Below are 13,207 nucleotides of genomic sequence, written 5' to 3'. Positions count from 1 at the left end.
AGTATTCATAGTTCTGTTTTCATTGGCGTGTAGTCACCGAAAAACAACAATGGTGTTGTTTCAGAATGAGTGTTTGTGTGTACAGAGGGAGCAGCTCCTCTTCCTCAGAGTTGGCCATGTTTCTACAGTAGCCCAGAACGGACAAACCAAACACTGACTCTTGAGAGAGCCAGTCACGTTTAGCATCTTATTAGCAGGAAGGTGGAGTGAAAGCCATTCAGTGTATTGCAGTCTGCAACCACTTTGTTTAGTTGCCACTAAATCCCACACACTGGATCTTTACATGTCAATGTGAAATCATTGTTCAGACTTTGTTACAGAGTTGCTGAAATCTGAACTTCAGTCCTGATTACTGTTGTAAATTCAGTTCAGTAAATTCCTCATTCCCACCATGCTTTTATTTTGAAGTTACATCAGAAACAGATGATTGGTGACTATTGTCTCTTTATTTCTGTCGTCTTTTTGTGTCTGCAGAACATCCACTGTGTCTGTCTCTTTGTTTGTGTTTCACCTTTTTTTACCTTTACTCTGACTTTTATATTTTAATGTTATAATGTGCAAACTAACTGCTGTGTGTGTTTCCTGTGTGTTTTCTGTGTCCAGAGGAAAAGCAAAGTTCATTATCAGGTTGCTGTTATCATCAACTACCTGGGTCACTGTATCTCTCTGGGAGCTCTGCTGCTTGCTTTCACACTCTTCATGAGACTCAGGTAATCTACCTGTCTGTCTGTCCACCGGTCTGTCTGTCACACCACATGACTTCCGTTCATCCATGGGAAATAGTTGTGGGCTGTACGCTTGGTGACATAATGGTCACAGGGCTAACTGTTAGCTCACTCACTCTTTTCATTCAATAAGAAGTAATTAAAAAGAGGACAGGGCTTCTTAGCTTGTTGGCTTAGCTTGGTGGCTTACAGGACTGAACCAGGTCTGTGCTGCGGATCAGTTTTTCCTCTGACAGAGGAGCTTCAATACAGCTAGTTGGTGACATACAACTAGTAAACTATGATAGCTTCCTCTGTTCTGTGTCCCTGCCTGTCTGACAGGAGTAGTTTCCTGACCTGTGTGTACACCTGTCCTGTCGGAGCCCTTTAAAGTTCCTGAAATGTTTCTCTATAACATTAAATACTCATGAATAAATAAGCAACAACCAATGTTCATCAAGTATTAATCAAAAATAACGTTATCATTTATTCATTACTTTAGTACGCACTATATTCCAATTCACACCTGGATGGTCTTTGGACATTATTAAGACTCATATATATGTTAGTCGGTGACCTTTAGTGACTTTAGTGATTATGACAGAAGCATAATATGAAGTCTCTTAACAGTATCCAGAGCAAGAAAGTCCATATATGGAGGATGTGAGGTGGATGGATGCGTCAAACAGTAGACTTTAGCCCCAGAGACCGCTGTTTGTATCTCGTGTGACCAAAAACCAAAAGTCAACACTCCCATTTTTAGGTTACATATTCACATTGTGTACGTGACAGTAACGTATTTATTTTTACCCACGATCCTTTCCTAAACCCAACCGATTAGTCACATACTTCTGTTGAATGATCCGTCTTTTGGCGCTTTCAGAGCTTAGATTAGAGGCCATTTGACTGATATATAAACAACCTATATTTCATGTTAGCTAATAATAAATAGCTGCATCAATGTTCTGTTGTGTACAAAAGCCAGAGTATTGTACAATTAGACGCACCTAAGATCTGGACACAATGCGAGCCAGACTTCCTCCAGATTTGGTCAGGTGGATCTGATCACACTCCAACCATGTTGCATTTACAGTCTGCCTTAAAATGCGGTTTTCTTTTCCTGGACAACGTGTACAGATACACACATTTTAATCCCAGGTCTGAATGGGATCTTTAGCTTTAGTGCCTTAGTAAACCACAATTACTGAAAGATTTCTGCCATGACTGTAGTCCAGAATCCTTTCCTTGGCGCTTATCCTCTTCTTCATTTACACTGCATGGTACGACTCAACTTGATTCAACTCACTTAGAGCTGGTGCTTTTTGGTTTTCCATTGGCAAAATTTGTGGATAATAGCTTGTACTTTTCCTGTTTCTCTGAGCTGATACTAAAAGGTGGAGTGAAACTAGTGCAGACCACTGATTGGCCCCGAGAGAGGATCAATCAGTCGTCCTGTCATCTGTGGTCTGATGGAGGATTTCCCAAACTCTCCTGTTTTTGGCAACAGTCTTTGGTCTTGCAGCCTTCAGCTTTTCGTGGAACGAGTTGCTTGTTGTTGTGACCAACAGCCACATAGCAAGAATCAAGAACACTGTCTCTTTGATATTCACCCTCGTTCCTGTATTTGTGTCACGGCAGTTTCCCAGAAAACCAAATCAAAAAATGTACCTGGTACCAAAAGTGAGCGGAGTTGTGCCAAGCTATACCGTGCAGTGACTGATGAGCAGCAGTTTGACTTGAATCATCAGCTTCATCGTTTCGTAATGGTTGGTCAGGATCTCCTGAGCTGCTGCTGTTAATGCTGTAACTATGACTGGGAGCCATGTTTGAGTCCTGTATCCAGGTCTTATAATGCATCATTGCCTCACACAGCGACAGTCTTAATGTGGCATTAGAGAGGAGGGGAGGACTGTCCACCGTCAAGTAAATGCTCAGAGCTGTACTGACCTGAACCAGCCAGTGAAGCATTAGCCCAGACCTGATCAGAGCTAATCAGAGCAGAATGAGAGGTTCAGGAACACTCCATTTTTTTCTGAGTCAAAGTCTTCAACTCATGAGATTCAGTCTGCAGCAAAATCAAGCGGTATGTAAACTGAACTGAGATCAGCGGGTTGACAAGCATCAGCTGACTGACACTCTAATGAACCTGAAGGATCCAGGTTCTGTTTCTGTCTCATCCTTTGATTCTCACAAAGAAGCCAGAAAACCAGCAGCCACAACGTGTGTGTGTGTGTGTGTGTGTGTGTGTGTGTGTGTGTTTTCTTTGTATGTGTGTGTGTGTGTTCCGTGTTTGTGTGTGTGTGTGTGTTGGGCGACATCCAGTCATTGTTGGAGGATTAAGGATCAAACACTGTCAGAGGAGGATTAGAGCTGAAATGAAGCTTCAGTTCTTCAGATTCTTTTCTGTTTTTGTGTCACATCTCAGCACGTTTTGTTGTTTTTAAATGGTGTGAATCAAAATCTTCTGACGTTTCAAAGCTGATGTCTGATGTCTCGCTAAGTCCTCTTCGTCTCGTGTGCAGGGCCTCTATTTGAGGCAGGCGTATATGAGAGACTTGATTTCTAATTTCGGTATTGATAGAAACTCAACGCTTCCTCCATCTTTATCTACTGAGCTTACGACACAGAGAGTTTGTCCCACAGACTGTATTTTTAGGCCTTTTTCTGAAGGTAGTGAAAGTGGTTTCATCATCATCAGCCATTACCCTGCCTCACGTCATGTTATTGCTGTAAAATATAACTGAGTCCAAAAATCTCTGTCTCCCAGTAAAGATGTCCTGATGCTCTTACATGCCAATGTGAGTATGTTACAGCGTTTTATTTTAGCTGATTTCTTATCAGTCATCGTGGCAAACGACAGCAATGAAACATGTCAACATGCAAATGGTCAGGAAAGCATGGGACTCACCTGAGCTGCAGTGTTGACTGTCACTGTTTAAGTCCACGTAAAAACTTTTCTGGGAGCACAGAATTCAGTGTTAAAAGTCTTTGAACCCCAAAACACAATATGATCCTCCATTACTGTCACATCTACGTTAAATATGATACTACAAGCTTTTGTTTTTAATGTGACATTATCAGTCAAGTAGGACAAACTTTTTTTAATGTATGCTGTACATTTATTCATTAATTTACTTAAGATTGATTAAGAAAGATATCTTAATTTTGTATAATTGGCATCACATCTCACTGCATTCACTATGAATGATTACATTATGTCTAGCTAATAAACCAGTGAAAGTCCTGAATGAAGGTATTGATGAATCCCAAAATGGCTTCATGTCTGGATCAATACATAATTGATGAGAAAAGAAAAATTCTGATCAATTCAACATGAAGTAATCAATTGTGTATTTTGTTCAACTGAGCCCACTTTCGCAGCTGTTAGCTTAGCTCTACCATTTGGATCTCAGTTAGTGTTTCTGTTTGTTTTTAAAGAAAACTTGGTGATACTACCTGTCTGCCAGGTGTCTACCTGTCCTCGCTGCTGTCGGAGGCTTAAACCTGTTCTAAGTTCCATTATGAAAATAAAGTTTAAAAAAATTAAAGCCAAACAAGGTGTTTTGATTGTTTTCCAGCTGCAGTTTGTTAAAGCTCAAACCTTCACCACCTCCCCAGCTTTCATGTGTTAGCAAACCTGCTAACATGAGGCAAGCAGTGTTATAATTAGAGTTTTAGATTTGGAGCCAAGGTGGCAGAAACCAAGCACAGAACTAAGGGAGCCCTTCAGATAAGATGCTTTTGAAGTTTAAATAACTTCAAAATAAAAAACAAAGTCTCAAACACACACAAAAAGCCCCAAAACAAAAAATCAACTGCACCATGGCCAGCGGGCAGGAAAAAACACAAGACGAGGAACAAACAGGCAAGCTAGGAACAAGGCTACGACGGAACAGGCGAACATACTCTGGAGACAAAAGATGGACAGTCCAGCATACAGCTGAGGACAATCCGGCACGGAGACGTCTCTGGCATGTTGCTTGAATGGAGAGGGATGATGAGTTGAACAGTTCCAGGTGCGCCGTCTGCCCCGCCCGGCCACTCCTCCACTGCCACGCTGGAGGCCGAGCCTCAAAAAAAAAAAGAGTCCCAGATCCAAACAGAGACACAAAAGAAAAACTAAGTAACACACAAAAAGTAACAAAGTAACACACATGGTCATGGTTCAGGTAACTGTCCAGGAAGTGAACAGAAGTCCATATGATGTCCCCACAAGTGATGGAAACACGACTCTGTGTGTGTGTGTGTGTGTGTGTGTGTGTGTGTGTGTGTGTGTGTCACAGGAGTATCCGCTGTCTGAGGAACATCATACACTGGAACCTGATCTCAGCTTTCATCCTGAGGAACGCCACCTGGTTCATTGTCCAATTAACGATGAATCCTGCTGTTACCGAGAGCAACCAGGTAATCACACACACACGCACACACACACACGGACTAACAGACTCACCATGTGGACGTGTCCCTGACAGCGGTCACCATGGAGATGAGGTGATGATCTGAAACTAGGCTGTGAACTTCAGACGGTGACTCTTTAGCTCCTGACATCACGCTTACATCACGCTGACATCATGCTGACATCACATGGTGCAGTCTTATCTGATTGACACGTTGGTTTTCATGGTTACCATGGCAACAAAGCCTAGAGACAGACCAGTACAGTAAAACTGAAAGCATAGAATAACTTACCTTTTTCCTCTCCTCCTCCACCTCCTCCTTCTCTCCTGATCCTCCTCTCCTCCTCCTCTCCTCTTGTCCTGCTCTCTTCCCTCCCTCCTCCTCCTCTCCTCCTCAGGTGTGGTGCCGACTGGTGACAGCAGGTTATAATTATTTCCATGTGACAAACTTCTTCTGGATGTTTGGTGAAGGTTGTTATCTTCACACAGCCGTCGTTCTCACCTACTCCACCGACAAGCTAAGGAAGTGGATGTTCATCTGCATCGGCTGGGGTTCGTCTACCTGTACCTGTTCATCTACCTGTGCCCGTCGACAGCTTTACCTGTCTGCCTGCCAGAGCTCCTGTCAGCTCACATGTACACCTGTTTGTGTTGTTGCAGGTATTCCATTTCCTATTATAGTGGCCTGGGCTTTTGGGAAGCTTTACTACGACAATGAGAAGTAAGTCACATGACCAGAAAAACAAACACCACGCAGGTGAGCAGCCTCATCTACTGGAGCATTGTTGCTGTGGTTACCTGCAGGTTAATATACCTTTAGCTCTGTCATTCCGTCATGTCTGGAAGTGGCAGTGATCTGATTAGTGGTTGCATTTTAATTGACAGGTGCTGGTTTGGAAAGAGAGCAGGAGTTTATACAGACTACATCTATCAAGGCCCGATGATCCTGGTCCTGCTGGTAAGAACGCAGTCAGTCCATCTTAAATGCGGTTCACATAAATACCATCCGTCTGAGCTGAGCTGGTCTCTGTGTGTGAAAAAGCGGAATTTCCCTCCGTCTGCAGAGAACTGAGTGAACTCCGCTCAAGCTTCCTTTGACCATAATAAGGAGGGCACATAACTGTTTCAGTCCAGTACTCATGTGAGTATCTGGAGGTGCTGCTTTGTACTCAGTCCATACATAGGGTGGACTTAATAAACACCGTCTTCCTCACTGTCCTCCTCTTCAGCTTCCTGCCTGGTAGACGATGAAGATGCTCCTCTCAGTCCTTGGTCGAGTCTCAGATTAGCTGTGCCCGTCCACAGGTCAATGTGGCTTTGGGTCTCATGTCTCTGTGGTCATCTCTGATGGGTGAACATGGATCAGGGCTGAGAGACGAGTCTATGACAGACCAGATCTTGACGTGGTTTTTATTCTGTTGACATGTGAGAATCTTCTCTCACATGCTGCTCTGCTCAACAGCAGCGGAAGAGACAGTTTAACCACTGTGTTGATGTTGAGGAACAATCTGGATTCTGGTACTTCCTGTTTGGATGCTGCCGAGCGTTTTCCTGCTGCTTTGAGAGCTTCTTTCTCTCTCAGTGGAGTCTGTCAGGGTGGAGGTGACCTCATATTTCTGAAGGATGGTGCTCAGCACTGTGTTGACAAAACGGTGGAGCTCTCATGTCCTGAGGCCAAGCTGAACGATCAAAAACAAAAAAATATAAAATGATATGAGGGAGTCATACCTGTCTAACAATGAACTCTAACAATAACAATCAAACAGTTAAACTAACAGTCAAACCCCAGAATAAACTAGTGCCTGTCAGCATCATCAATAGAAACAGTGTGTGTGGGTCAGCTGTCCGGTGGCCACCACGAGTTCATCTTCACTTCCTCCTTGACTTTTCCCTCTGAAACCTTTTGGTTTGTGCTCTTCAAAGTCTTGCCAGTGTCGTACGTGACACGCAAAACTGTTACCACTGGCCACCAGTTGCATTTTAATGGATGGCAATAGTTTTATGCCTCCATGCAGACCATCTGATACTGCAAAAGTTCCCCAGTTTTTGAAGGAGATTCTATTCTCTTCACACAATTTCCTCAGCATGCCTTTTTTTTCCTGCAGCAGTTTGACAACAGAGCAGGTAAATGTCTCACAGTCAGGAGCCTTGTGATTGTGATTGTGTGCAGGTCTTGAAGATGTGTGCATTGCACACTATTTTGGTAAAATGTTGTACATATCAACATTGGCAGCAGCCCGTCTGAGCACATGACGATGAGGACATCCATTATGGCGGTTTGGTCAGCATCAGTTCAATCAGTCTCCTGCGCGGTTTTTGATGCCCTTGATCGATCAAAGAGCAGCCTCCAAAATTCAGCCGACTACAACTTTGTTCTTAATTCCTCACTGATAGTTCATGCAGTGCTCTTCATTATCCGTGTTCTTCCTTCTCGCCCATATGCAGGTCTGACATTCACTCTGAGCCACTTCAGTAAAGCAAAATCCTCCAAGACAAACGTGTTCAGCCTCATGAAATGTTTGAAGTGAAACATTACACACAGCTTGTTGTTGTTCATTGAACTTGTTTGACCATTTAGCAAGAAGGCAAGTCTTCAGCTTGATGAGCTTATTTACTGTAACTTCTGAATCTGCTGCTGAGTGTGAAAACTCCTTCAGGTGTTTGGTGAGAGGTTTCAACAAACATTTGCTGTTTAATTTGGAACCAACTGATGCTTCTGATGTTCAAAGCTGCATATGACCTCGCTCTGCTCCAGTTCTACAAACTGTATGTACTTCCTGAGGACTGTCCCACTCTGAGGAGGCAAGGACTGAAGTTTGTGTCTCTGTTTCGACAGGTGGCTGCTGACAGCAGATCTTTTCTAGACTGACTCTTGCAAAGACTCAGTGGTGCTCAAGACTGACTGACCAAACATGGAAAACCTGCTGCAAGTGTTCATTATCCACAGCAGTTTTCTTATGGTTGAGATAAACTCCCAGACTACACGTTCATATAAATGCCTCCAAGTTCAGGATGAGTTATCAAAAATAGAAAGATATGCATTAAGAAATAACTGTTTTACATTAGTAAAAACCAACGAAATAAAAAACACCGTGCCCGAGACGTCCAGACTGCATTAACTGTTTTGGTAGTTAATATAGAAAAACTCAACATACTTTCCTACTTCATGCTGACAGTAAATGACAGTAAGTGTCAGCACGCATCAGTAAAACTGGCTTGAGAAAGCTGGCATTTAAACTCCACTCATCCATCTCTTCTTGCCCTCAGATTAACTTTGTCTTCCTGTTCAACATTGTTCGGATCCTGATGACCAAACTGAGGGCGTCGACGACTTCAGAGACCATCCAGTACAGGTACGAGCCACAACACGAGAAGCACCTTTAAACCAGGTGAACCAACAGGTAAAAACACAGTGTAACCAGATTCAAGTTATCTGCAGCTGCACTCCTTTCTGGGATCTTTCAAATGCCACATTAAAAGACATTTTGGGATGCAGCATCATTACAGACTACTGTGTTGTGATGTAACTGTGCCTTCAATACCTGAAAACTCAGGTAGAGTTGATTGAAATGATTTCTGTAAAAAATATACAATAAACTGACTGTGCTGTCATCACATGTTGGAGACAATGAAGTTGAAGGAATCCATCTGCTGTGTCGTCCTCTCTGATGGTACATTTGATAAATGCTGTGACTGTCTGGTTCCTTCAGGAAGGCGGTGAAGGCGACTCTGGTGCTGCTGCCTCTGTTAGGAATCACCTACATGTTGTTCTTTGTGAATCCTGGAGGAGAAGACGAAGTCGCTCAAATCGTCTTCATCTACTTTAACTCCATTCTGGAGTCCTTCCAGGTTCATCTGATCTCTGGCCTTTACAAACTGCAGAAACCAGGGTTAAGATTAACTAGCGTTAAAATCTAAAGCAAAACTAATGAGCAACAGCCGCTTTACATTATTAGCATGGTTAGCAGTTAGCACAGAAGCTAACCCACCTTGTCTGTCTGTCTCTGCAGGGCTTTTTTGTTTCTGTTTTCTACTGTTTTCTCAACAGTGAGGTAACTGATTATTCTTCGATCTTTGTGTCTGTGGTGTTCAGCGCTATTTTACACTCAGACCTTTTTTTTGGTTATGATTATTGCAAATTTACACCATCACACTTCAGTGTCTGCACTTGTCTGTCTGCGTGCAGGTGCGGTCTGCGGTCAGGAAGCGTTGGATTCGGTGGCAGGACCGTCACTCCTTCCGGAGCCGAGCCGTGCGCGCCACTTCGCTGCCCACCTCGCCGAGCAGAGTGTCCTTCCACAGCATCAAACAGTCCTCCAACCTCTGATATCTGAACTCATCCAACTACAAATTGTGATGCCATTCCAGGCAGCCAATCAGAGGCTTTATTCTGTGCTGGGAACTGATGAAACCAACTAATCTTTCAAATCAGACCAGCCAATCGCTGGACACAACCAATCAGCCGCTTCCGAAGAGTCACAGACACTTGTGACATCAGGCAGCTGGATTGTGTTCATGTTGTATAATCAACAAGTTTATTTATTGATTAGTGCTATCGATGAGCTATATCTCTCTATATTGTAATATTGATCACCAGCTTTCTCTTGTGTAACAGAGCTAACAGCACACACACACACACACACACACACACACACACACAGTAGATGATTGCGATCATCTTCAGCTGCAGCAGAACTCTGGGTGAAGTCTGTTTGCATCGATCAGAACATTCACTGCCCGGCTGCCAGAAAACAACACGATTCAAGGTCTCTTTGTCTAATCAGTCCGCATACGTCCTCTGATGATATGTGAGGAGGATGAATGTCTTACATAAAAAAAAAACCTCACTCGTGAATGTTTGATCCACGTAGAGACAAACTTCATGTCAGTCTTGATTCCTTCAGCTGGTCCAAAATACTGTCATCATAAAAACTGAATGCATATGTCCAAAAATCCTTCCAGAGCTCCATCACTGCAGCTGAAGATCCTGAAGGCAACATGACCACAGCACATGTCAGAGAGCTTAGCTGCCACTGGGGGGCACTCTAACAAACTTACAATGTGAAGTCTCTTTGGAGTCCTCTGATAAGTATTTGTCACTCTTGAAATATTTCCAGATAAACTCCTTCATCTTATTCTGGAGCACTATAGAACAAACAGGGGGGCTACAACACATTTATAGATTATAACAAACTCACAGATTATGACAAATTCAAAATGACAAGAAATGACATGAAATATCATGTTCTTATGAGACATTTAGGAAAATTGAAATATGACAAAAATCTGAAATTCTAACTAATTATTCTGAAGAAAATTACACTGAGTTGGAATGAATTCATATGGAGATATAAATACTTAAACTCCAGGACTTTATTTATGATGATGATGTGTTCTTGTTGCACTTTCCATGAGATGAATACTGTACAGAACAGGACCGTTAGAAATGTGTGTTTATCATAAATTGTAATTGTCGTTGCACTCTGCTGAGTCAACTGTAGATGTTAATTTAAATAAGAGTTTAGGGCCACATAGAGGGCGGGCCCTGACAGGTAGAGGGCCGTAGTACTAACAGTAACCATAGTAACTGCAGTAACCGTAGTAACCATAGAATAGTTAGTACCTGTAGGTCAGTGTGGAGGGAAAAACACTCAGGATGAAACACAAACTGCTCTTCTTCTTCCTTTTTCCTGATCTCATTTTTATTATTGTGCCTGAATGTGTATGTGTGTGTGTGCATGCGTGCGTGAGTGTATATGTGTGTGCATGTGTGATAATGATTAAAGTTAAACCTAAAATCAGTGGCATTATTAGCTGGAGAAAGCTTGATATATATCCAATTTAAAAGGTTAGTTTTTGTAAATATTGAATTTATAATAATGTCAGAATCTAATTTATAATCTGAGATGTTTCAGCGACACGAGGAGCGCTTGTTTTGTCCCCAGAGAGTTGAAGAAATAATGTTGAATGAAAGGCGTTTAAGTTCAGAGAGTTTAAGTTCATCTGGATATTGTGCATTTCGATGTGACACCTCTGTATCTACTGATGTCTGATATCTAATAAATCAACTCTTCTTCAGGGAATATGTTGTTTTTTGTTAGTAAAACTGAAATCAAAAATCAACTCAGTAGTTAGCAGTTTCACTGCTCACTGTGCATAGGAGAGAATGAACAGAAAACTGCTAAGAAATTACAAACAAACATTTCCACAGGACAGAACCCAGCACCCACATTAATATTAAATCCACGTACACGCAGGGAGAAAAGGCTTCAACACCATCACCTGCACCAACACTCTGAACCTGTACACCAGAGAGGATGAACAGAAAACTGGCAGAGCCTGATGTGTGTGTGCTGGTTAAATGGCTGCAGATTGGAGGTCACACCCAAACGCACCTGTATCCCATCAGCCCATGCCCATGCAATCACCTCACGTGATGGACACACCCACAAAACACACAAACGCACTCAACCAATAATATCACAACAATCAAAATAATGATAATAATGATCACTGCAAGACAATAGTTTGGACAGAAAGAACAGCCTCCTGCTCCTTCTCCTCCTCCTCTTCCTCCTTCTCCTCCTCCTCCTATGTTTGGAGTTTTGTTGACTTTTCTTTCTTTCATTGTGTGTCGGTAACTTTGGTTAAAGTTGTTTTGTGAACAGAGAGGGTCAGGGTTCGCCAGTCGTTAACTTGATTAATGGTTCCTGAGGGATGGATGATGGATCAATACCATCTTGACATCAAACAGACTTTTCAGTTTCATCTTGTGAAGATAAACAGCAGCTTTAGTGTGCGACGGGTTTCATGTGAGTGTAGCTGTATAATAATCCACCGTCATTATGTCACAGTGAACAGGAAGTGTTGAACCGTGCCACAGCTCCACCTGCTGGGTAGAATTCATCCTGAGCATCTGAACCACATGTGAGCGTAATGAACTATGAATCACTGCTTTTCTCTCCTTTATTTCATTTGATTCCAAACAGTCATCAAACAGTCTCAATCACTGCCCAGATGCTTTTTTTATACAACCCGTTTCCAAAAAAGTCGAGACTTAAAATGTAAATAGAAACAGAATGTGATGATTTGCAAAACACTGAAACTCCATATTGATCTAAAAACAGCACAAGGATGACAGATCAAATGTTGAAACAGAGATATTTCATTTTTGAAATTATCTCATTTAAAATTTGATGCAGCAACATGTTTCTAAAAAGTTTGGACAGTGGCAACAAAAGACTGGAGAAGTTGTGAAATGCTGAAAGAAAACAGCTGGTGAACATCTCGCAGTTAAGTAAGTTACCTGGCAGCAGGTGAGTCACGTGATTGGGTCATGAGCCTCCCAGAGAGGCGGAGTCTGTTAACCACCCTGTGACAGACTGAGCTGGAAAACAGTCAGCAATTTAAGACTCATGTTTCTCAACATAAAACAGTTGTGTGTATTTGTGTGTGTGTGTATTGGTTGTGTATTTCAGCATCTGCAGAACAAAACATCATGAAAAGATTCGAAGGCATGTCAAACTCATTCGTCGCGTGGCCGCAGGTTTGTCCTCCAACCAATCAAGAGCACGCAGTCTGACCAATCAGCTGTCTGAAGACTGAGATCAGCTGATGAAATGAGTGAAGTCTGGTGTGCTGCTGCTTGGTTGGAAAGAAAACCTTCAGCCACTTGGCCCTTTGTGGAATGAGTCTGACATGCCTGATTCAGAGAATCTGAAGAAATCTCTGCACACAAGACACATTCAGTTCAATTTGCACATGGCTAACCTGCACATTTCTGAAGGCTCCATTAATGCTGAACCATATTGTCACAGGCCAAGAATTAAGGCCTGTATTTTATTTTGAAAGTGGCTCAGTCCCTTTGTTGTGCTGATTGCCTGTGATCAGCTGCAGGTGTGTGCAGGCTTTAAAAGCCATGGCCACACCCCTTTCTATCTCTCTCCATTCTCTTTCAGAGGTACAGGTCAGAGCTGACAGGCTGCAGCTGAGATCCACGCTTAGCTCTTTTCAGTTTGGGTCATTTTTTATGAAATAAACCTCTTAAAAAGCTTCGCCTTGTGGCCGTGTGACTCATTGTGTTGCTTCCCTTTGAGCCAGGGTCGT

At 42.5% G+C, this 13,207-nt stretch overlaps 1 protein-coding gene across 9 annotated transcripts in view; it reads left to right on the top strand.

Moving 5' to 3' along the window:
• crhr1 (corticotropin releasing hormone receptor 1) overlaps nt 1–11,182 on the top strand; it is a 32,552-nt gene extending 21,370 nt beyond the window's left edge. For 4 of the 9 annotated variants that reach the window (XM_076752737.1, XM_076752738.1, XM_076752734.1 and 1 more), the window contains 9 exons: nt 604–710; nt 4,988–5,108; nt 5,500–5,653; nt 5,762–5,822; nt 5,987–6,059; nt 8,369–8,454; nt 8,812–8,950; nt 9,112–9,153; nt 9,288–11,182. In XM_076752737.1, the coding sequence (XP_076608852.1) occupies nt 604–710; nt 4,988–5,108; nt 5,500–5,653; nt 5,762–5,822; nt 5,987–6,059; nt 8,369–8,454; nt 8,812–8,950; nt 9,112–9,153; nt 9,288–9,428 (924 nt within the window). In that variant the 3' untranslated portion in view covers nt 9,429–11,182. Of the gene's footprint in view, nt 1–603; nt 711–4,987; nt 5,109–5,499; nt 5,654–5,761; nt 5,823–5,986; nt 6,060–8,368; nt 8,455–8,811; nt 8,951–9,111 lie in introns of all 9 variants that reach the window. The other 5 variants (XM_076752733.1, XM_076752736.1, XM_076752732.1 and 2 more) reach the window with 2 other exon arrangements.
• The last annotated feature ends 2,025 nt before the right edge of the window (nt 11,183–13,207 follow it).

Source organism: Chaetodon auriga, chromosome 16 (assembly GCF_051107435.1).
Source record: "Chaetodon auriga isolate fChaAug3 chromosome 16, fChaAug3.hap1, whole genome shotgun sequence".
Lineage (NCBI taxonomy): Eukaryota > Metazoa > Chordata > Actinopteri > Chaetodontiformes > Chaetodontidae > Chaetodon > Chaetodon auriga.
The sequence above is the reverse complement of the archived record's forward strand: the minus strand, read 5'-3'. Positions and strand labels throughout refer to the sequence as shown.